The sequence below is a fragment of the Fistularia commersonii genome, chromosome 5 (assembly GCF_037954325.1).
Source record: "Fistularia commersonii isolate RoL2024-O1a breed Wild chromosome 5, RoL_Fcom_v1.0, whole genome shotgun sequence".
In the NCBI taxonomy this organism is placed as follows: Eukaryota; Metazoa; Chordata; class Actinopteri; order Syngnathiformes; family Fistulariidae; genus Fistularia; species Fistularia commersonii.
In genome coordinates this window covers 13,947,303-13,972,771 of record NC_141288.1, presented here as the reverse complement: position 1 = coordinate 13,972,771, position 25,469 = coordinate 13,947,303, and the positions used below count along the sequence as shown (strand labels likewise).

The 25,469-nt window shown below is 41.2% G+C and overlaps 2 protein-coding genes across 3 annotated transcripts; one reads left to right on the top strand and one right to left on the bottom strand.

Moving 5' to 3' along the window:
- Positions 1–1,654: 1,654 nt before the first annotated feature.
- On the bottom strand, positions 1,655–13,773 carry ccdc3a (coiled-coil domain containing 3a). Its single transcript, XM_086146148.1, has 4 exons — positions 13,704–13,773; positions 12,978–13,414; positions 12,203–12,380; positions 1,655–3,379 (listed from the first exon to the last, which is right to left on the bottom strand). Exons 1-4 carry the CDS (start codon positions 13,725–13,727, stop codon positions 3,074–3,076), a joined length of 945 nt encoding a protein of 314 aa, XP_086002274.1. The 5' UTR covers positions 13,728–13,773; the 3' UTR covers positions 1,655–3,073.
- A 2,491-nt stretch (positions 13,774–16,264) lies between these two features.
- optn (optineurin) lies at positions 16,265–25,300 on the top strand. 2 transcript variants are annotated; one of them, XM_086146943.1, is made up of 13 exons: positions 16,265–16,398; positions 17,192–17,316; positions 17,530–17,717; positions 17,893–18,054; positions 20,356–20,540; positions 20,645–20,738; positions 21,386–21,501; positions 21,765–21,914; positions 22,209–22,293; positions 22,370–22,528; positions 23,051–23,193; positions 24,352–24,434; positions 24,556–25,300. In XM_086146943.1, the coding sequence occupies exons 2-13, from the start codon at positions 17,196–17,198 to the stop codon at positions 24,666–24,668; spliced, it is 1,599 nt and encodes a 532-aa protein (XP_086003069.1). In that variant the 5' UTR covers positions 16,265–16,398; positions 17,192–17,195; the 3' UTR covers positions 24,669–25,300. The 2 variants fall into 2 exon arrangements, with proteins under 2 accessions (XP_086003069.1, XP_086003068.1); XM_086146942.1 differs by having other exon boundaries at positions 22,367–22,528.
- Positions 25,301–25,469: the final 169 nt, after the last annotated feature.

Below are 25,469 nucleotides of genomic sequence, written 5' to 3'. Positions count from 1 at the left end.
GTAGACACATGCGTGGGAGGTGCAGCAAAACCAGGATTTACTATCATTACTGAATGAATGACCTCCAAAAACATAACTGTTACACAACTATCTTGACAGATTCCCTTTAATATATAAAACATGAATATCAGGCATCTTCATCTGTCAGCAGTTAGGACCCCTCCCACCCCCAGCAGTTCTTTGTCAAGAGTGGATAGATCTTGATTCAAGGGCAAACTTCATTCAAGTTTTAAGCAAAATGGTAAATGAATGGTTTGAAATATCAAATAAAACTGAAGAAGTACAGTCATGTCATGTTTAAGGAGGGTGTGTCTGACCCAAACACACGGACACTCGAGGCATCTCAAGGGGTTTATTTTGCAAAGAAGGTGAATGGGGAGCTCAGCTGAGCTGGGACCAGGTTGTCTCCTGGGGGAATGTCACAGGGGTCAGGAACTAGGAGCGGCGTCAACCATCAGGAAGCAGGAACTGGTGAACATGCACACATGTGCGCACGGTAGACTCTTCTTATCCTCCACTTGACAAGGCTTGATCAGCTGCAGGTGTTCCACCACCCCCAGCTGGAATCATTCACCTGGTCAATCAGGCTCACTGGTGATAGAGCCCTCACCCCGAATCCCAACATCTTGAGCTAGAAATATGGCACAACGTATTTTTTAGTTGCGTAATTCCACAATATATATATATATATATATATATATATATATATATATTTAGTCAAAATATTGTTTTATAAACTTTAAATTGGCCAGTTTAGCTGGCAACCCTTGGTCACCATATGAGGGACACATGATTAAGGACACGTCCTAAAAGTCAAATTTACAAAGAAAAACACAGTTTGAAATGTGTAAGCAATATTTTGCCGTCCACATTTCAGTTTGGAAGTGATACCCAAAGAAGTCAATCAATTTAAAGGAATCAAAGAATTTTTGGGGGAAATAAAAACTTTTTAACATTTTCAACTCTTGAGGAAATCATCTATTTCGAGGTAGGATGTTTTTCTATGTAATTAATTCCAATTTGCTAATTGCATTGTCCCATGATCGTTAAAAAACAGGTGAATTTACTTAAGAGATGGGGAATTCGAACATTTTGAAAATGGACTGAGTTCGATAAATGTCTTTGATGAAAACCAGTGTGTAGATGCTGGTTACAATTCAGTACCTGGATTTCCATTTAATTGATTATATCTTGCAGCATTATTTCAACAAGAGTAAATTTGATATCTGTCGCTATATTACTGTCCAGCCTGTCACTCACTATCTCATGTTCCTGGATGTTTTGCCTTCACCATGTCTTGTGATGTTACAGCTGCTCACCTCCTGCCAGAGCTTTCACTTTTCCAGGCTGAATTAGAGGAATATTTCTGGGAAGCCCTGCTGTTCAGACCACTGCTGCCCACACAAACACATTCCATTCACTTGATGAACCAGACACACACACACACATACACACTCACACTATCCTCCTCAAATACAACACATGTACACATACAGCGTCGCCTCTGACCTCTTTACACTTGCTGCGTGAAGGTGAGGAGATTAGTCCACCCATAGCGTGTATGTGTTGGTTATTTGCTCTTTTGTACTCCAGTGAGCCATAATGTTCTTAACCCACCTCAAAACATTGTCACATCCACACTGTGTTTCTCCAGCTTAAGTTTTATGGGCAGATAACAACATTTATACAAAAATACTCATATTCAAAGAACAAGCTGTATCTTCTTGAGTTAAAGTTACATATTACTTTGCTACATAGATAGCAGGTATCAATGAAACAGTCCCACATGCTACACATGTATCACCCTCTTGCAAGGTGATACATGTTGTATTTGTTGTCGTGAAATGTTATAGACTCTATAACATTTCAGGACAAGACTTCTTCACTAACAGTTTAGTTACATGAAATGCACATCTACATACAGTTTCTGAAGGGAGCCTTTAGATGACAATGTCAGACACTGATTTGGAGATTCTCAACCTTTAGGCCGTCTTAAATAAAGACAAGTATGTTACAATAAATCACTCTATTCTTTATCAATACTAAAATGCTTCCAATAATTATAGTCTACATCAATCTTACAGCGGTGGAAAACCTGCAGGAATTATTCTTTGATTAGTGAAGCAGCACATTAAATAGCTCCAGGCCACATTTAAAATGTGATCAGATAAGTGTTTGAAGCAGCTGAGGCTGAAATACAAAGATAATTATTCCACGGTTTAGATTGACCCTTAATCATAACACATTTCTCAGAATGCATCACCCATTTGCCAATCCTTACCTTGTAAACACAACAACTTTCAAAATCAAAGTCCATTCCATGTAACACTGGGTTTATGTGAAAAAAAAGGCTGTCTCCAAACCAAAGCTGACCTTAGGTGACTTGACAACATGTGATTCATCTTCTGAGACAGCTCGGCTTCTGTCAAGCAGGGGTTCTAGAATCTGTCAAAACTTCATCCCACAAATGAAGACTTTTGACTCCAATTTCCCTCCAGATCTACAGATAATTCTGGCAAACCTCAGGTTTATATTTAGTTCTTCTATTTTCTTTTTGTCCCAAATATCACACGGACATGCTTAGTTTTTAGCTTTGATTCTTGCCGTTTAACATGCTGAATTTTCTTACGACTCTTAATCCGGTCCAGTACATTAGCTGAAATAATAACAATTGGCAAATGAGCTAAATAAAAGAAAACGCTGCATTCCGTCAACCACCGTATCAGGGGATTGTGACATAATCTTTTTAGGAGGATTTCCTGCAACTAGTTGATTATTTTTTAATGAGTAATGTTAGGCAATGTCCTTTTAAATTCTAACCCTTTGTTATTGACTTGTATAGACGTGTTTCTTTATATTGCTGATTACTTTGCTGACAACTCAGTGTTTTGTCGCGATCAGGTACAAAACAGAGAAAGATTACAGTAATTTATTTACAAGGAATAGGAATGTAGATTATTACTTTTAAAATGTATTTTTTTCATATGTTGTGGGTGATATTTGTTTCTGTTCACTGAGACTGCCCAGCAGTCCCTCACTCTCTCACTTCCCACAGCGGCAGGATCCAATCAAGTTACAGTTGAATCCTCTTGCGTATTGTTGTGCTTGCATAATGTGTCGGCATATGCTCGTCCTGCGATATGGCATTGAGATGGTGCCCGGCCTGACGCTCTGCAGACCTAAGCTTTTCTTGCAGATCCCGGGCCTCTTGTTCAGCCTTGCGCATGGCTTTGCGGGCGTTCCTCAGGGAGCGTTTCACCTTGCGAACGCGCTCCTTAAGTTGCCTGTTCCTCCTCTCTGCTGTGGCCAAGCGGTCCTGCAGCTTGCGGCCACGTTCCTCCTCCTCAAATAGGGCAGCCTGCACTGAGGAGCATAACAGCTGGACAAGAAAAGGTAGTGGATTGAATAAATTTAAACAAGCGAATAAAACAGTTGAAAATTAACAGTTCTCATCAGTCATCAACTGCTTGTGTAAGTGTTGAAGAGGCGCTTGCGTGATCTTTGCATGATCTGTTGCTGTTTCCCTCCTCTATGCTTATGATTATCCTTTAATAAACTTAAAAGGATGTGAAGTGAACATAATGACACTTGTCATTTACATCTGTCACATAATGTCACTTACTTCTAGTTCAAAAACACAATTCAAACTTGTTTGTTGCCCATTCAACATTACATTACATTACAAGTCATTTGGCAGATGCTTTTATCCAAAGCGACTTACAAAAAGTGCAATTCAGTCACCAAAGATTCAAAGTACCAGTAGTTGGAAGTCAGAAGTGACCACTCTACCAAAACCATATACATACACACATTCATTTCTTTGTTTTTTTTTGGTTGTTTTTTTTCAGGGGGAGGTTGGGGGCTAAGTGCTATTAGTGGGGTAGTGGGGCAACATCAATGCATACCACTACAGCCCCCCATGACAGTCCAAGGGTTACACATTTTGATCTTTCAGGGTCTCTACTTGACAGAACAGCTGACCTGAAATAGAAGGGCTAACAGAGGTGATGCAACTCATCATGCCACTGGGGGAGTTTGTGTTTGTGAGCCCATGTGTGTGTTTCAAAATGAGGGACTGGGACTAATCGATCATTATAGCAAACTACCTCGTATGCTCTTAAAATCAGTTCATCCATCAGTTTCAGTGTGAGTGAAGAAGCAACTGTCCGAAACCTCTCCCCTTGAAAATGACACTGGGTGTCACTATGGTAGCAGGTCCAGCAGGAAATGCCAAATTCAATCACATTCTTGTTGTGTCACGACAGAATACATATGGCTGTAGAGCAGGACGTGCACAATAAAGCTTTCTGATCCTTCCTGTCCCGCAGGTAAATAAATGCATTGAAATAGTAAATATGGAGACTGCAGACTGCTAAGTTGTAAAACAGTAAATTCAATGACTACAGCCGAGTGTTTGCAGTTTTGTTACGTTTACTTATTAAGCTAGTACGTCTTTGACGTTGTCCCCAGAGTTAGCCGTAAGTGAATGTGTTGCACAGTAATCCTGTCACATTCTCCAAAATAGCAGTGCAAGCATCTGAAGGAAACCATTTATTTTGTTCAAAAAGTCGCTGTCGTATGTTTTGTCCCAGTGATACGAAGTACGATAAGTGCCTGAATGTCAGAAACCTAAACTGCTTTGGCTTTGTTTCCACAGGCAGAGACTGTTCTTAAGTCGTTTTTCACCCCTCCTGACTTTTCGCAATTGTGCTGCTGTAAACCAATTTCCTATCTTTTTCATCACCTGTCCTGGCAGCCTTTGCCCAACTACCTGCGCTGTGCCTTCGACACTCATCCTGTTCCATATTTACCTCAGCTGATGTGCATTCTGAGTCCTTCCTCTGGTGCCTAACCTCTGACATCTGATAATGCATATATATATATATATATATGTATATATATATATGAAATATGATTTTACTGTGTACCCTTTTCTGTGGAGATTCAGGATATAACACTTCTTTAAAGAGTATGTATTTTTTTGTCATTTGTGTTGAATGTTCAGTGTAAAACCGTTTGAATTTGTCACAACACAATGAATATGGCACTTGAACTGGACACCCACTAAAAACTGTCTGTTCTTTCCAGTTCCAACGCAATTCCAAGATTGGGAAGCAAATACTGCTGTCATCCGAGGTAACCTTCGACCTGAGGTTGGTAACACAATGTGTTACCATGGAAACATCACTCCATCAGCAACAGAGTGAAGGAAGAGCCTTGGTAAGACCGATTACATTGTAAATGTAGCTGCTGAACATTGGGTTGCTCGCTGTTAGCCATATTTGATCTATTGACATACTCTGAGGTTTCTGTTTGTTTGTTTGTTTGTTTGATCAATTCACTTGATCACAATGGAGGAAGTCACAAAATACGTAATTAGAGAACTACAAAATGCAACTTAGAATTAAAATTATTATCACTCTGGCCTTAAGCTTACAAATCTTCACCTGAATCCCTCATCCTTGACAGCAGAAGTAGCAAATATCCATATCAGCCAACAAGGATTGGACCACTAGTTAAATTAGTTTCCCAGGGTTTCAGAACTTGCCTTGGCCTACCTATATTTCCTGCAATCATTTTGGCTGTTGAGTATTTTGGCACTTGCAAAAACTCAAACAATGTTGGTGGAGTTTCTATGACAAACTGCAATTATTGTGTTGAGGTGAAAGTCAGTCAACGCATCTATAAATATTTGTTTTGATAACTTCAAATATTGGAAATGTTCGTTGGATTCACAAGCCAAATATCAGTTTAATATTAAACAAAATAGCTTCCTATTCTGATAATATGGTATGTTTACAGACTGAACAACTAATTATTCAACTGCTAATTTGAATCTCATATATTTCATAAAGGAAATAATTTCAAAGACTGTCATTTAATCAACAAGGGCTATGTTAAACAAACCCAGTCATTTCTTGGAGTAAAAATGAAAATAGACAATCTCTCAAAGTAATAGCTAAAACCAAAAACCATTGGCATTGATAATGTCAATAGTTTTGTTATTTGGCTGAAACAATACTGTTACAATCGAGTAACTCTTTTTCATTATCCTGTTCATCAAAATCTTGTCCTTATTACATAACATTGGTCCAGTTGGTAATACACTCTGAACTGGTTCTCATCCTCATAGGAAGGCACCCAGTGGGACCCCCCCCCCCCCCCCACACACACACACACACACACTCAAGGACAGCACCTGTAAAAACATCCGTTTATCACCTGCCTCCTGTTAAGCATCATCTGTATAAACAAAGTTTGCGACTCATGAAGACACATGCACATACTAAGTGCAGTCTTTTCTCAAGAGTACCAGAAGCTCAGAAAGACAAACACTGTATCATCTAACTGAAGGGCTGCAAACTGTAAAAGTTTGCAAATTATTATATAACCATTGTGATTTTTTTTAAAGCTTAAGTGTATTCTTAGGCTTAAATTTCATGGAATTAATGCTCGGTAAATGAGGTTACTTGAGACCATTTTGTTATTAAATGTTAAATTCAATTGAAGTAATTTGTTGCTTACATCTCAAATAATTACCTTATTTTGCTCTCAGTAATGATTTAGAAAAAGATCAAATGAGGATGTGGGCTTCACTGTGAAGGTAGAATTGTTCTTTTGAAGGATTTTGACGCAGTGCAGACAATAACACCGTAAGAACTCTTGGTGTTAATGATTTGGTTGTTTGGTGGGCTTTCCATCTTACAGACACATATGAAAGGTTAAAAGATGCAGGGCAATGTTTTGTTGTTGTTATTGCTATTTATAAACACTTGACCCAGATCTGGCCAGTCCATCTTTTAAAATATGTATATTTATTGTTATGTTACAGCTAACTTAATAATAGTTAGGGCAGATACCTTCAGTGAAGATGCTCTAAAGGTTTGATGTCAGGATAAGGGTAATAACCTTATCCTTAGTACTACAAAACATAGGGTTTATCTTCTACGACTCATGGATTTAAAACCTCTTAAAGCAGAAAAAAAAACATGTGAACTGGGAAAATTGTGTTCTGTGATTTTTTTTGGAAAGTAAAGTTAAGAATCATAAGTTTATGCCATTAAATGTCACAGTTCATCTGTTTATTTTGTCATGGGAGGTTAAATCAATTGAACCCTTTTAATATGTATTCTGGTATGAAATGCGGTAAGGAGTATAACCTGAATGTCAAATTTCTTCAACTCTGAAAAACTACTCAAACTAAAACTGTCGTCCCAAAATAAGAGGAAAGGTATTTCCTGCGAATCGTACAAACTCTTAGATCAAATTTATCACTCTTCACTGGGGTGAGAAAGAACTTACGTGATGTTTTATAATCGGTATCTTTGATTTTAAAACTTGTGGCAGGAGGTGACTTCAGCTGTTTGCCCGACTTTTCTTCTCTGAAATCGAGTCATGTTCCCTTCTGTCCTCAGGAGAGATGCAGGAGTGAAAGCGTTATGGTTCACTGGGAAGATTTGATCCATTGCAGATAGAAGCATAAGCAAGCTGCTCAAAGCGAAAGTTGAATATGACATGCTTGAAAAGCTAAGTATGAACTTATCATCCATTCAACTTCAACTAAAGGGAAGGGTGATCATTTTCCTAATATAATTGGAAAAAAAAATATGAAATGCTGCCCATTCATCCAGTGTAAGCCAAATTCAAATTCCACAAGGGAGCTAAGTGGCCTTGTAGATGTCTCTGCTGGAAACACGCATATTTGTGTTGTCTTTCACGTTGGGCTGCTCTTTTTTTTAATTAAGCCAGGTAGGCAGAATGGGGGGCTTTACATGTTTTGTTTTATCTTCATTATTTATATTTCATCAGAAAATGGTTAAAAGAAGCTGCCATGCCTGTAAAAATACGTGTTTTGTGAACTGTGAAATTCAATCTTGGCTTCACTCAGCATGAGGTTGATAATGACTGAATATTCTTTTTTTTTGGGTGAACTATTCTTTTAGTCCATTTCAGACAATGTCTCCTAATTATTTACAACAGACTGAATATCAAGTAAATGGATCAGAGAACTGTTAAGTGTGTTGATGTGCAGCAGAAAATCAAAGTTTACAATTCCAAATTAGCATTATATCTCCATACAAAGCTATGCAGGCTTGAGATCCAATGGGAAACCTCAGAAGTGAGGGCCAAATTAGAAGTTTGTTCTTGCAATTACCAAATTGTTGAAGTTTTTCTGTATAATGTATTAAGTGTGGGAGGAACTTGTATCCCAAGCCATTTAAACTATTCAGGAAATGTCAGACTGAAAAATATTTGAACAGTGGAACTCAACTGATATTTATGACATTTGACAGTACTTTCAACACAGTTAGTGTTTAGATGATCACTTGAGTCACAGTATTTAATGAAACAGTTCTTTGGCACATATCTAGATATAAAGCTGCGTCACAATTGTTGCATTTGTTTCGTTGTGTTTTTAAATCCGACGTGGAAAATCATTTCTGCCTATTCTCTTAGCAAGGAGGAGAGAGTCTTCAGTGTGTTTTCCATCTTCGGCTGTTTTTGTTTTTCTCTAGTTTGTGTCTCGTTTGCTATTCTCCATCTGTCTCTGTCTCTTAAAAATGTACACACACACACACACACACACACACACGCACATACACTCTCATTACAAAGTTTCTGTAGCTGTAGCTATTCCTATCAGGACATAGCATTGGCCTCGATTGTTTAACAGTCATAATGAATTTGCTCAGGATTTTGCAAACCATCAACACAGGAAGAGTTGATCTCAAAAAGATTTGTTTTTTACGCAGAAACACTCCAGAGAGGTAGCAAAAATGTGCACATGCAAGTGTGAGCATGCACACACACACACACGCACACAAACACACACATTTAGCTAGTTTACTGCTTGACTCTTGTCTGTCAAAAAGCCACGTCGCCACTGTCTCCTTCAGGTTTCCCTTACTTTGTATGTGACTGTTGGTACGTCTCGCTTTCTGTGTGGGCGTGTATGTGGAAAAACAGACAGAAAGCAGATGACTAATGATACAGAAAAGCACTTCTTATCACTTTCTACTCTTTTTTTTTCTTTTATTATTTCACATAGTCACACACAAGGAGTTCATCCTGGGGGTTTAAGTGTTTAAAGCCTGACTGGAGCATGCAGACTACCTTCTCTTCTGAGACACCTCATAAAATATTTATGACAGTCAGGGAACCTGCCTAAAGGTGTTTATATAAGAACTGGAACTCACCTACACAAAGTCTAATCATTTTCCACATGTAAATGAGCTCATTAGGGAACATGTGGGAAAGTTGTCTAGTCAACTGTCCGTCACATCCTCCTTACCTCTAATGTCAGTGCCAAAACAGTGCCATAAAATCCCTAAGAAGATGTAGTATTTTTTTTGGCAAAAGAAAAGAACAGTGAGTTTACAGGAGACTGCAACTCTGTCTTCTAGTAAAAGATAAGAGGAAGTGCTGAACAAAAGCTAATTGAAGGTTTTGGCAGAAAAGTGCAGGAAGTGTCTTGTCTCTTCCTCTGGAGGGGTGTCAGGTTCCCATGAGGATGAAACCAAAACCAAACGTTCTACCATCTACTGTTTTCGGTGTGTTTTGTTTTCTCTCTCAAGCTGAACAAGGTCCTGACACCTCAAATTTGAAAGCAAGACGAAGACGTGGAAATACCGAAAATCCTTTGGACAAATCTCCATATTTAATCAAGGTAAACATGGATGGGTCAGGTCCTCAAGAGGGTTCTTTAGGCTCAAACTCCTCCTTAAATTCCCAAAGGAAAACACCTGTTTGGAACCCCGCCTTGCCCAAAGGTCATGGCCTCGACATGCAAGCACTCGTCCTTTCAATGAGCAGTGTTTCTGAGCTCTTTCCTGACGACCTCTGACCTCATGGATCAGGAAATAGTTCCAAAGGGTCAAACACAAAGATAGAAAAGGGGAATGTTAATAGATCTTCAACTTTTCTTACATTAGTGATTAAAAATGTACCCCCTTTTACCCCTATAACTTTGGACCGCTCTGCATACTTCCTCCACCATATCTCCTGCAATCAAAAGCAACAGCCAGAATATGTAGGACTTCAAAGTTGCCTCTTTCCCTTCACAAGAGTAGAGCAGAGCCCCTAGAGGACAGGGAAAGCTTCTGAAAGTTTAAACCCAAATTAGTTGAGTCTTGTGATACTGGAACGTGGTGCGATGTTTAAGGCAGAGCAGTAAGAGGCAGAACACCATCCAACTGCATTCGTGTTCCTTCAGATTACCTGCCACTTCCTCCAATGTCCAGGACATGTTTCCCCAGAGCCCAATTTTAGCACCGACACACCCACTCTGGACCAGAACCCCCCCTCCCCCAGTGGAGGACAATCTGACCAGACCACACCTATCAGTGGTGGCAGTGTAGAGGTGAAACATGGTTGACCCTGAGTGTGCAAACAAATGTCACTTTTCAATCTGGTGTGAAGGATTCAAGTCTTGAAAAAAAATATGAGTAAATGAGTAAAAATAAACAGAGCACCCGTTATGCAATGGGTCATTCACCTTTTGAATAAAGATAAATACAAGCATTTCAAACAATTAACAATCTATTGCATTCCAGCAAAAGCTAAAAAAAAAATTAGTGGCACCCATTAAAAAATATTTGGAGAGTTGAAGATATTATCTCTATTTGACTGAGTTAGATGTTTTTTAATTTTTTTTTTTATTTTTATTTTATTTTAGTTTTTGCTTGCTAGTGAGGAAATAAGTGACCTATAAAGAATATTGTATAATGTGTATCTTGTTATGAGGTTTTGTAAGAATGTGTGTGACTCTGTTAAGGAACCTGTTCTAATAAATGTTCAAAAAAAGAAAAAAAATTAGTACAACTTTACATTGGCTTTTAAGAATTGGGGAGGCTGTTGAGAAAACATGATGCTGCACACTCTGACACAATGATCTAAGCTCAACAACTAACCACAATCACCATGTGTTGGACACCATTTCTTAGCCACGAACCAACAGTGGAGACACGTGATCCAAAATGAAAATGTGACAAACTCACTTTTGGCTTTAACACAAACAGTAAAAGTCCTAATAAAGAGATACTTATGCTAAGGATGGGTCTGACCACTGCTGCAGGACACAGTGTTGGAAAGTGTTGTGCCGTTTTTTTGACAAAGTCCTATTTGTGAGAATTGTGAGACAGCTATATCTCACAATTCATCCCGTTCATGAAGAAAAAAACTGCTCAATTCAGTCAGACTTGTGATAACAAATATCTGAAGGTTGGCAGCAGGCCCTGCGCCCACTGGTAGGGGTCAGCTTATCGCTGCTCTCAGGTCAGCGGGATGTGTTGTTTCATACTCAATGCAGATCGAAGCTGGACACTGACACACTTTCAAACTTTTTGTCCGTCAAAGATGTGGAGCTCTGCTATTTGACCTTCCCCAAGATAGCTAGTATTCAGCCTGACGCATGGATCTCACCTAGTAATTGCTTTGATACTCTCTGCTTGACATGTGATCACAAGGAGCTAATTACATGTTGAGAAAATGTCAGGAAAATCAATTTTGTGTGTATTGGATGAGCATGTGTAACTTGTTTTCCCAAACGTTTTGATTCCCAGACCCAGATCACCGATATGGTGAACGCCATAAGTTTGATAGGAATTTAGGATAATGCATTAAATCTGTGACCCTAACTTGTACCAAAGACCAGTGCATGTGAGTGTGCATGCGCATGAGTTTGAGTGTGTGTCTGGACACCTAATCCTGGGTTGAGTTTTGCCTCTGCTAATAGGAATGTGGAAAGGTTCAGTAGAAACACAATTTTACTACCCTCTGGCAATGTGCACGGCCACACACATGGACACACATGCACGTACGTACTTACCTCCACCTCACCACTGGAGATTCAAATCCTGAAGCAAAATATTATAGTCTGTCACCATTGAGTGCATCAATAGTAAAAGTGACAGAAGTTCAACTTTTTTACTACTATTTAGCTGCAGGGTTAAACTGTTATCGCCGCGGTAACAAGATGGTGTCGGTTTCAGCCTGCTCCGAGAACACTAAAAAACCTGATCCTGCTCAAAGTGGCTTCTTCTCTGAAAGGAATGTGGAGTGTTACTTTTAATTTTTACAAAAAGCTGAAGTAGCAAACACTGCCATGGCAACAAGGGGCAGTGAATGGGAGCTGCCGCCGTTAAATCAGTTATTTGTGGGTTCAAGTACAATGTGTGTGACACTGATGGGACTGATGGCCTACCCTGCTGTCCTCCTGGCTGTCCCATTCGGGGCTGAAGGTGTGGAACGGCTGGCTCCCCTGGGTGCAGTTGGAGAACTGGAAGAGGCTGGAGAAGGTGCGCCTGTTCTCTGCCGTATCAGGAAAAATGGCGTCTTGGAAGTTGACGCCGTGGGGGAGGATGTTATAGTTCTCATCCATCCTGTTCAGACCAAGTGAAAGAGCACCAAGGAGACATCAGACCTGCTGCAAGATTTCTTACGTGCATCCCAACATCACACAGAAGAACATGCTGAGACATTAATTTCTTAAAACTTTAAGAATAACTGACACGTAGCACTTGGCTCGGCATCACTGAATTCATTTTGATGACAAATTTCAAATTCTGTGTCTTTCACCAAAAATTTCATGTAAATATTTTTGTATTAATATGTACATAAAAGTAATATCTGGGCAAATTATTCTAGTAATTCCCCTGTGAGTTTGACAACAATCAAACTATGTTTGTGAGGAGAAAAAAAATCAAACAATTGCCAACTGCTTCATTTGTTTAGTCTGAAATTAAGACACAAGGATATCAAGTTCTCTCATCCCTCCTCAAAAGATTATAATATTTCATATTACAAAATAAAAATATCTCATTCAGTCTTTCTGTAAAGATTTCTTGACCATTCGACGAATCAAAAGATTCTTGATAATGACAATATAGCAGTGGCAGACCCATATTTTTGTCTGAATTTAGTTGTTTTGTTAAGTCTAAAATCCGAGGGAACTTTAAATGTCTGTCCCCGCTCTTCACCTGAGGAAGAAGAAGTAGGAGTAGTTCTCCATCACGGTGTGGGACTGGCAGGACAGGTAACCCAGGCCGGTTAGGTTGAGCCTTGAGCCGGCGGGCACCTCCAGCATGCTGCCCCAGGCCTGGTCGCAGAGCAGTTCCACCTCCGCCGAGTATAGCAGCCCTTCCTCCGCGCCCTCATAGCCGTAACCGAAGCCAAAGGGCAGCGAGTTGTACAGCCTGGTCGCCCCCGCGCCCAGCGGCTCCCGGTGGATGGCCAGCACCCGGGCGTACACGATGATCTCCGCCAGCTCCGCCCGGCAGCCCTCGCTCAGCGGCCGCCACTCAGACGGCAGCTGGCAGCCGCGCGTCACGGCGTCCGGATGCGCAAAGACGCAGAGCGCGATGGCGAGGAGAAGCGTGGAGAACATCCCGAGGCTGGAAGGTCCTTCAGGTCGGCTCTGGGCGGGAGGGGAGTTTGGCTCGCAAAGGGCTCAAGTTATCTTTTTTTTTCTAAATCAATTAATGAACTTTTACTTTCTACTCGTCAATGTACCCGAGTGGAATCAAAAAGTTGCATTCGCGGGTGTAAACGCCGGCGTTTGCCTGAGAACCTGCTGCAGCTCAGACGCATCCGCGCAAAGTGTTTTGTTAAACTTCATCCCAGCGCACTTACTCGTCCCTGGACTAGCCCCGCGCGTCTACAGTGAGATCATGAGATTAACTCGCAGCAACTTCACCAAATCCAACCTGTTGCCTCCTCAGTGTTTCCATGTCAGATGGCCCGCCGCCGCAGCCAGGCGCTTCTTCGGACGCTCCAGTGCTGCGTTCAGGAACTGATCAGAAACTCCGACATTAGGCTATCACAGCCAACGGTTGGGTGTGTTTTGTGCGAGTTGTGAGCAAACGTTGAGCACTATTTTGATGGTGAACTCGCTGTCAACAAACGCAGAGAAAAATGGAATATAAAAACACTATACACATAGATTTTGGGGCAAATCTTGCACATATTTTAACTATTTTAACACCGTGGCACAGTGGTTACCGCTTGGGCCTCACAGTTGGCATGTTCTCCCTGTGTCTGCGTGGGTTTCCTCCCACAGTCCAAATACATGTTAAGTTAATTGGAAAAATTAGGGAAAATTGCCCCAAATGAGTGAGTGACTGGTTGTTTATTTGTATATTTGGCCCTTTGATTGACTGGCGACCAGTCCAGGGTGTACTCTGGCAGCTGGGATCGGCTCCAGCATCCCCTGCGACCCTGAGTGCTGGACGATGGATGTTAAGTTGTTGCAAGTTAGGTCTTCTTTCCGTCTATTTGGTTTGAAGATTTGTGGGGTCAAATGTGAAATAAAATTTCCCAGGGGACTCAAAAGCAAGCTAATCAGTCTGCCGGGATGAAAGTTGGGGTGATGGGTTGTAGTCAGTATCCTTCAGGAACATCTAGTGATGACTTGCGGGGTGCCTGGGTCTGTTTTGGTTGGGAGAGGTTCTGAGCCTTTGGGAATTTTGTACGACAGACTCCTGACATAACATTCCCCGGGGTCCCTGATCCTTGAGCGCATGGCTCTAGAGAGCTTCCAGGCCAGGGCACCTCGAATAGGCTCGACCTTGCTCAATTGGGTACCGGAACGCATCCCAGTAATTGTTTGGGATACCCGGGGACTTAGGATCGGCTTCAGTTCTAGAACATTAATAACATTTTTCGTGTGATACCTGATTTGTAAAATCAATGTTTGACACTGGGTTTATTCACAGATTACAGAAATGCTCCTTCTCTATGAAATAATAACCCACAAATTGCTGAAACGCCTATTCTTGTGATCTAGTGCCGTCTATACTAATTATAAATAGAAGAAAACCAATACAGAACTTAATCGACCATTGAATTTTATTTAAGCGTTAAACTAAGGCTGATAGTTAGTGCGATACTGGCATCTAGTGGACGGTAAGGGTAGCAGCCACATTGTGGAAGAGACAATACACCACAGTGGTGGTGAAATCATTTTTCCTAATGATGACCACTCTGCACAACATCTTGCTTAAAGTGAAAGCGAATTAAATAATATCTTTCAAGTGATTTTTTTTACTGAAGTGCAAAAAAGGATTATTCGAAATTAATACATCAATGATTTGTTTAAAGTCCGTTGATTAAAAATGACCTAATGGAGGATATTACGCATTTTTATTTAGCACTCATCGAGTGGGGAATATCCCGCACATTCTTAGCTGACTCACGACAAGGTGACTCCCCGGTGGGAATTCCCACTGTCGAAACACCATCGATGTACAAGAAGTGCGTGTGGACCCGCCCCGCCGGCGCGGCGCCGCGGCGAACCCTCGAATCTGTGCTGCGCCTGACGTCACTATGAGGAAGCGAAAAGTGCTAACGGTCTTGTCAAGCTACCCGGATTTAGACTGTGTAAAAGCGGAAGTGAGGCTGATGATTCTTCAAAACAAAAGAGGCAAAGTTACGTATACCTCGAGTGGAAATCCTACCAGGCCGTGCACTCAGTGGTGCATCAGACTGAGGAGATTGAAAGTAAGTCATCCATCATATCCAAAGATGTGAAAAATATCCATCAGGGCCTGGCTATCTGGCATGTTGATTCTGGCTGACAAGTCAAAGTCAACTTTTTTTGTCAAAACTTCCACGTGTCACTCATATAAAGGATTAAAATTGTGTTTCTCGAAGAGCCATCGTGCAGTAAGTCAAAAAGAAAAGATAAATACCAAAGACAACAGGATTTGACTAAGCCAGCAAATGTTAAGGTGCAGTTTCAAGTGGCAGCACTAAAAGTGGAGATACAGAGATGGCCCCCAAAGCATAACTTGATGTGTTGTATGGATTTTTAAAGGATCGTTTACAAAATTAATAAACAATAATTTCTGTTAACCTCACCGCTGAAAGCTTGCAGATTATTGAAACACAAATTGACATGATTTCACCTGTTTTCTGAATCCGCCTGGGCTGCTTATGTCATCATTCATTTGCTTACTACTCTTTCCCCCTTTTACTGCATTTTGATGGAAAATGCTTACTCCCATTTTTTTTTATTATCATCGCCTTTATTAATTTTTTGTTGTTGTCATTTCAATCTGTTGTTATTGCTTTAATAATTGTTTTTTGTTTGTTACATGAAAAGTGGCAAATAAAAATAAAGAAAATACACATAGCACCTTGGAAAAAATCAGAAATTCTCCTTTTTCTCAAAAGTGAATCATTTAGATACAAAGGCAAAAAGGGCCTCATTTCTGTATCATTTTGAAATTTATCACCGGAAACGTTATTATTGTGTACCGTGACTTGCTTGTGAAATTGATGTTCCTTCAAACGAGAAACAGCAGCTTGAGACTGGCCAACTGACAACAACCACGTTGTTTTGTTTTTATGCGTTTTGGATTTTGAAATAAAAGCTTTGCTTCGTTAATTATTCGTCAGAAGGTGAGTTAAAACATTTAAAGTCGTCTAGTGTTTGTTGTGACGCAGTTTAGCGGAGATGAGAGCTGGTTTGGATCAGGTAACTTGCTGGTCACTTTACAGCGTCTACTCCCGATATTACGTACTAGCCTGGTTAAAGAAAGTGAAACTTAACCAAAAATGAACTGATAAAAATAAATAAATTCACATTAAATATAGTAAAAACGAGAACGTGTGTCTGTATTATTCCTGGTTTTGAAACTTACAGCTGTCCTCTTGTTGTTACTAAAAACAGCGTGTAATACGTTTGTCAAGCGTAATCGGAGGGCAGGGGAGCAGAGTGCAGGCCGAACAACAGTCAGTCAGTTATGACTGACACATAATGTTAATGCAGTTTAGCCATCATGTGACCTGCCGAGGAGGAAATTCCACTGACACTGGCTGTTCTCATGCTGGAGCTGTGAGTCACACAGGATCAGCAGGCTGCTTTTCGATTAAAACAGCAGAAAGCAGCACACATGGCATTACATTTTCAGTAAGTCAGAACATAAATAAGTAAAACTTGGTTTGAATTTAGCTCGGAAATTACGTTTTCAACCTGACAAATTAAAGTAAACGTTCTCAAGTCTTGTTGTTTATTTGTATAGCGTCTTACCGTGTGGTTTGCGTTATTCCATAGTTTGCTTTTGATAAGCTGGAGTTAACACGCTGTTTGCACCGTGCTCATAAAACACAGGCAAAAAAGGACATAGAAAGTTTACATTTCACTAATATCCCACACAGAACGAACTGACAGGTGTGTTTCTTGTCCTGTCAGTATCATGGCGTCTGGAGGCCCCACGATGAACGGGGACATCTCTCGCTCGCCCAGCGAGTCGTCCACGTTTGAGGACACAGTGCGGCAGATGAATACCCTCATCCAGGGGAACAGAGATGTTAAAGGTCAGCCAAGCAGGGTCCTTTTTTTGTCTGTGATCACTCCTCAAGACTTTATCGGCCTGTCTTTATGTCAATGTCCGGTGTATAGTAAAGACCATGATTTGTCTGAGAGGGTGGATCATGATTGACTGAGGGGTCCGAGCCGTAACTATTCCCTTCTTGTAGTCACCACACTGTTGGGACACAACTCACACTGATATGCTAACCATTCTACAGATGCTGTCCATCAGACCAATCTCACCATGAAGGAACTTTTTGAGGGTCTCGCAACTCGGGGAGAGAAGCAGCGAGCAGAGAGGGAATTCCTTGAGAAGAAGCTGGAGGAGGCGCAGGGGCGTGTGGAGGTCCTGACCATCCAGAACCAGGAACTGGCCAAGAAGTTGGAGGGCACAGGGGGTTTAAAGGTGAAGCACTGGGATTGGGTTGCTGGGCGTTTCCCCGAAGCATTTCCTTCCTGGATGCTGCTTGTTTTTGCTGCCACTGGCAGACACCACTGAAAACAAGAAGTGCTCATATGAATACTCAAGGATGCCAAAAGAACCGTATTTGGTCATGTTTGTAATGAGTGGTCCATTCTAGGCAGCAGCATCCAATCAGAGCGCGGAACTGGAAGCCCTGAGAGCTCAGATGGCTCGACTGCGTGCAGAGAAGGACGACCTGGTGGCCTTGAACTCCGAGCTGCAGCTGAAGGCCGAGCAGGACGCACAAGATGACTCTTTTGTCGAGATCATCACTGTGTCGGTGAGGAGCGGAACTAGTCAGTTGCGCTGTTTAATTGCTAGAAATGCCATCATAACTGCATGTCTTGACATTTTCGTGTTTCATGTCAGAGGTATTACCAGTGACTTTGAATTGCCTCTCAGCACTTCACAGACCGGCTTATACCTAGAAGCTTTTTGTTCTCTGGTAAACCTTAACCCACTGCAACAGCACTTAGCATTTACATTCCAACACACCAAGGTTCCATAGGATTGCACCAAGGATCAGCTTTGAGCCCCTTCTTGTTTGCTATGTTGATGGACAGGCTGACAGATAAGGTTAGACAGGAATCTTCACAGATTATGTTTGCAGATGATGTTCTGATCTGTAGTGAGAACAGGGAGCAGACGGAGGAAAATCTCAAGAGGTGGAGGCATGCTTTGGAAAGGAGAGGAATGGCAGTCGCAGCAAGACAGAATGGCTGTGTGTTAATCACAGGAGCCCGTGTAGAACCGCGAGGCTACAGGGAGAGATAAAGAAGGTGGTTTACGTACCTAAGGTATGTAGTCCAAAACAATGGAGAGTGTAGAAAAAAGGTGAAGAAAAACGTCCAAGCAGGTTGGAACAAATGGAGAAAAGTGTTAGGACTAATGTGTGTTAAAAGAGTATCAGCCAGAATGAAAGGAAAGATATAGAAGATGGTCTTCGCCACAGCGAATCAACCTTCTCTATCCACCCTATTCTCTGTATCCTCCTCTCTAACACCAACTATCTTCATATCCTCTCTCACTACATCCATAAACTTTGGTCTTCCTCTAGACCTCCTGCCTGGCAGCTCCAATTCCAGTATTCGTCTCAATAATATTCACTATCCCTCCTCTGTACATGACCGAACCATCGCAGTCTGTCTTCTCTGACCTTCTCTTCAAAACATCTAACATCTAACTAAACATCTGTGCTGTTCCTCTGATAGACTAATTTTCTGATCCTATCCATCCTGTCACTCCCAAAGAGAACCTTAGCATCCTTATCTCTGCAACCTCTAGCCCTGCCTCCTGTCTTTTCGTCATTGTAAATGTTTCTAGGCCATATTGTTTTGTACACCTTTCCTTTCATTCTGGCTGATAGTCTTCTAATACATAGTACCCCTGACACTTTTCTCGACCCATTCCAACCTCCTTGAACCCATCTCTTAACCTCTTTTCCGCACTCTCCGTTGCTCTGGACTGTTGACCCCAAGTACCTGAAATCCTCCAACTTCTTGATCTCCACTCTCTGTAACCTCGTCGTTCCACCTGAGGTCCTCTCATTCACACTAATATACTGTACTCTGTCTTGCAGCAACTAACTTTCATTCCTCTCCTTTCCAACACATATCTCTACCTCTCTAGATTTTCCTCAACCTGTTCCCTGCTCTCACTACAGATCACAATGTCATCTGCAAACATCATGGTCCATGGAGATTCCTGTCTAACCTTATCTGTCAGCCTTTCCATCACCACTGCAAACAAGAAAGGTTTAGAGACAGTGTCACTGAGGAAAAAACAAGAAGCAGAGCTGGAGGCAGCAGAGATGAAGATGTTGATTCTCTCCTTGGGAGTGACGGACATGAATGGGATAAAGAGTGCGTCTATCAGAGGGCCGGCACATGTTAGATGATTTGGAGATAAGGTCAGACCGAGATGGTTTGGTAGTGCACAGAAGACGGACAGTGAAGATATTGGTAGAAGGATGCTTGGGTTGGAGCTGCTAAGTTGAACTAAGTTGAACATGAACTCAGTTGGTGTGAGAGAAGAGGATGTAGAGAAGAGGGTGAGATGGAGGAAATTGATTTGCTTTACCAACCCTGAAGGGAGAGATAAAAAAGAAAGGAAGACCCAAGTGTGGCTTTGTGAGGAGGAGCTAATGGATATAGCTGAGTCAACCAACCTGAGAGTGATCAAGAGTAACTTTGTCTTCTTAGTGGTTAAAAAAAGATATGTGTGTGTGTGTGTGTGTGTGTGCGCGTGTGTGCGTGCGTGCATGCTTGCGTGTGTGTTTTATGGTGAATTTATCACAGCTCATGTGTTTTGATCAAACTGTAATTACATATGTCTCAGTAATTTTTTGATATGTTTGTGTTTATGTTCAACTGAAGCGTAATGTTCTTGTTCAAAGGCAAAATGTGCTCTTTCTAAATATAACAAGGTGGTACCCAGGGATCACAAAATCAGATCATAGATTTATCTCAGAATTAAATATTTATATCAGCATTGGAAAGTCTTTGAATCAACTGGACAGATATATAATCCTGTCATACAGATTATGTAAACATTTAACAGGTTAGGCTTTATCTCTACTCAGGACAGAGATGTGGCAGGCTTGAAGGACGCCTGCAGCGCTGAGCGTAGCAGGCGTTTGGAAGCCAGCATGACAGCGTCGCGACTGGACAGCGAAGAGATGACGGTCAGCCAGCTGCTCCAGTCCCTGAGAAACGAGACGCACCGGGCGCTGCGGCTGCAGGCGGAGCTACAGGCCGCAGTCACCAGGTATATTTAGGGACCTGGCCCTAGCAATTATGCACGTGCTGCTGTTTATGAGGCTCTGTCTTGTGCCTTATTTAATCACCACTGTCGCCCACATTTGATGACAGGATCACAGAGCTGGAGGAGAGGAGGAGCAATGCCACTGTGTCAACACAGACGCCGTTGACCTCAGAGAGCAGGGAGGATTCTGGGAAGGACGAGGTATTAATTGTTCAATCCGACAAACCACATTGTCACTTGCAAATTTGTTACACTTCAACTTCTCAAGACAGAATATAACTGTCTTGCTGATGGCTGGACATCATATTAGTCTATTTCAGAAAATATCAAGATGCAATATCAGATCCTGGAATCATCTCTTAGATATGAAGGATTGTCTGGCGGAATTCATCGTCGTTAATATTTCTTTGTTACGTCACTAAAAAATATACATATTTGAGTGATTTAGCATTAGTCGCCTTAGAAAGAAAAATTCAAAAGTTATGAAGAAATCTCTAACATGTAAATGGAATTGGCTAAATGCGGCAGTAAGTTATCTGAAAAGGTGTAAGACATGAGCGAAAGAGTATGTTGGAAGAAGTTAATCAACAGAATATTAACTGAAATGCCTTCAAAATTATCCAAGAAATTCACATTTTAAAGCTTCTTTTTTATTGGTAAAACATTAAACACAAAGTGGAAGAAAGTTGGTCTTCCTGAGATTATAGTCACACCTGATTAGTGTTGGGTATTTTTACAGTTTTGTTCAATAGCTTAATGGTTAAAGTGATTTGGGTGTAAACCTATCAGTCATGTGTAGAGATGTTGGAAATAATCAACTTATCATGAACCGTGTGTCTGTTTTACAGACGGCGTCTGAGGTAGAGACCTTGAAGTGTCAGATGAGAACGCTGTTCAAAGACTTGCAACAGGCGCAGAGCAAGCTGGATGAGGCAGAAGGCATGAAGAAGAACCTGCAGGACAGGTTGGAGTCCCTGGCAGCAGAGCTGCTTCCTATTCTACTGTTTATGGAAGACATTTTATACAGCAGCAACTGTCAGTTCAGGTCATATGACTTCATGCTGCAACCCCTGTTTACAAATGTAAACACAAGTGTGTCTTATCCTACATATTTCACCACATTGGCTGAATTGCTTAATTGTAATGAACAACAGCTGCCAAAGTCACAACACCCAGGAATGAAAACCCGGCTGATATAATGAATGCAAAACGCTTCCTCTCGTCTAGATGTCGGGTGGTGGAGCAGGATGTGGTGACACTGAAGGCGCAGTTGGTTGAGAAACAGGCCATTCAGACGGAGAATGACCGGCTTAAGCTGCAGCTGGACAGCATGCAGGCACAGAGCCTGATGGAGCAGAGGAAGGCGGGGGAGGAGAGGTCAGAATGACACACACATCTAGTTTGGTCCAATCAGGACTGGAATTGACTCAATTTTTAATATTTGTTTCCAGACATCGTTGAATTTACATATTTGTTTTTAAAAAATGACATTTAAATTGCATGAAGGTCAGCAAAAGTTAAAAAATAATCAGGAAGAATTAAACAAATAATCAGGGAGGCTTAACGTGTAAATACACAAGAAATGTAATAGAATTGAGAGAAAAAATGTTTATATATATCTAAATAAGTTTGATTGTCAGTTTACTCTCCTGAAACATTCCCCCACCGTAGGAGCAGCCTGGCCCAGCTGAAGGATGCCTACACTAAGCTGTTCGAAGACTACAATGAGCTGAAGGAGGAGGGCAAGAAGAGAGAGGTGAGTCTGCTTGAGTCCTGGCTGGGGAGAGAAACCTGAGCTGGATGGGTCTGACGCTCAATCCTCCTTTCAGCAGTCTTGTCTGGTGAAGCAGGAGGAATTCGAGGAGCTGCAGACCCAGCTGAGTGCAGCCGAACGAGCCCTGGCTACGAAGCAAGAGCAGATCGATGGCATGACGCAGGAGATCTACCAGAAGGAGAAGGCGCTAGAGACCATCTCCGTCTTCCAGGCTCAGGTGGATGCGCTGACTTCCTCTCGAGACATTTTAACTACTTCAAAGTTTCTGTCGCACGAAAGCTAAAAGTTGAGTTTCCATGCTCCCTTGAAAAACCTGTACCACCTGGATGACATCTGGTTAATTTTCCTGTCCTGAAAGACTATTAACGGTTATAATAAATTATTATGGAATTTCCTTAAAACTACATAAAGTTACTATTAATGAAGCCGGAGTTTGCCTAAAAAGTTGTTGAAAATAACTCAATCATGCAAATTGCAAGTGGCCAGTTAACAGAAATTTGCCAAAAGATTACCTGGAAATATATCTTAAAATGCCTGAAAATAACTTGAATATTAGTTGAAAAATGTGTAACAAAATTTGATAAGAATTGTCTTGGGTGGAAAAACATAAGGGAAATGATCTGGAAAAATAGAAGAGGAACTCAAAAGTGTAAGGCAAAGCTGGAGGAGAGTGTTTTTATAAAGCGTGCGTTTGTGTGTGTGTGTTTGTGTGTGTGTGTGTGTCGGTGGTGGTCTGCAGGCAGAGGTCTACTCTTCAGACTTCTACGCAGAGCGGGCAGCCAGGGAGAAACTCCATGAGGAGAGGGAGCGCCTGGCGACTCAGCTGGAGTACCTGAAGAAGATGAACTCGCAGCTGCAGGAGAACATGGAGTCACTGGGCCGGTATGTGGAGTTATTACACCGTCATAGTATCACCTACAAAACTACTGATGTCAAGTGATCCGTTACAAACAGACAAGAACAAGAGATGTCACAGTACAAGATATGTCACAGAAACAGGCAAAAACGCAAATATCCAGCAGTGCAGCACAACATTAGTGATAGTTCACTTTGATTCCTATTCTTTCCAAATATCAAATCATACACTGCGGAACCTTGACTTATGAGTGCTCCAACTTACGAACCGCCATTCAGTCAATTTTTTTAGTTTGATATGAGCTGAAATCTGACTTACGAGCGAGCGGGATGAACATTTATTATCCTTGAAAGTGGCATTTTAAAAAAGACAGATGTGCCGCCTGCCCAGCGGAAATAATTGAAAACAAGAGTGATGTGAGTATGTTGTCTACCTCGTCATTAAGAGATGTAGAAGTTGTTGTTGGCAAGATACTGAATGGAGAGCATCATCTGCGTGGGGGCACGACATATTTATTGGAATATAGTGCAGCAAACGTCAGGAGCATCAACGGACAAGCCATCAGAAGAGTCATTCAACACTGGTCGGGGATGGTTTGATCACTTTTAAAAGTGGACAACCATTTATTCAGTCGCTAAACTTAGTTTAGTTATAAAGTTTAGCAAAGCATGGCAGTAAAATTTAGCAATATATTGTAGCATTAAGTGTGTAGCCGGGAAGTTACGTTAAGTGGCAGGGCACGAAATGAAAAAAACCCTATCAATCTTCATCTGATCAAGGTAAATACCCTTAATAAACCAGTTTATTAATTTACATTCTCTTTTATTGTGTATTATTATTTTTTGTATATTATTTGTTATCTCTAAAGTAAATCTTTCTTATTTAAAAACCCATAACAAAAATGGGGCAATGGAACGGATGAACCGCATTTTTATTCATTTTGATGGGGAAATGTAATTTGATATACGAGCAAATTGAGTTACGAGCTCGGTCATGGAATGCATGAAACTCGTAAGTTAAGGTATTCCTGTGTTCTCAACCGTAGCAAAACAAGGTTGTTAACTTTTTCTTAACATGATAATAACAAACAGGTATTTGTTTAAGAGGTTCCTACCTATTTTAATTATTTCTCTGTGCAACATTGTGACTCCATCTGCCTGGTCTTCTGCTTTCTTTACTCTCAGGAGTTCATTGAATGAGATGCAGAGGAGGCATATGTCTCTGGCTGGAAATCCACAAGGAGGAGGCCCATCTTTGGTTGGAAGAGGTATGGTTCTTTGGCCTTTAATGCAGCTGCAAACAAATCCAATCCTCACCTGGATTTATAAATGCTGAAGAACAGTCTATCAGGGAGTGTGACGTCTTAATACCCACCTGTGTTCCTCCAGGTATCGAGTGGCAGCATCAGGGGAATATTCCAGAACACGCATGCCCGAAGTGTAATGAGATCCTGCCGGACCTGGACTCCCTGCAGATCCACATCATGGACTGCATCAACTAGATCCTCCCCATCATCAGCATGCACAACAACCGCAGCCGTGTTGGCACCTTAATCTGAGTCTTCCTCCGTTTCTACCTGGTCCTTCAATGGTTGACAATTCTCCACAGAGCCAGAGACTGTCTCCTCCTCCTAGTAACCACAACACTTATTTAAAAAGATTGAAAACAGATTTTCAAATCATCTGGATTTGGTTCTGTCTCATCACACATTATTGTCCACCCTACTATTAAAAGACATTGGCCATGGTTTAAAAAGATAACTGGAGGATTAGATTAATGGCAGAAAAGGTTGTTTTTAGTTTGGCGGCATCTGGTGGCTGTTAGCAATATTAGCCTCAGTTGAGCCACCGGAAGTTATGTGGTAATTCAAGGCATTTTTATTCTTGTTTAACGATATCCTCATCAAATCTTCTTTTTAACCTTTTTAATTGGTGGTGTAGATGGGAAGGGGCAGGCACCATTTATGCACTTTAATAGGAACTTAGAGATTTTATTTTTACTCAATAGATGGAGACTACACATTATTTGTTTATTATCCCAGATGAAACTGCCTTTGGGGTTATTGGGGTTATCAGACAAATTTTCCTGTGTTATAATTCTCTGAAAGCAAATAAACATACCTAGTCTAAGAAATGTGTTTTTCTCTTGACAGTACAAACTCTTAAAATCTTATACTTAAACATCTGAGGTCGAGGTGGACAAACTGTGACCCACAAGCCTCATCTAGCCTGGAGAAACTACAAACCTATAAGTCTCATAGGATATAGAATATAGTATCAGACTGTTGTCAATACTTATTGTG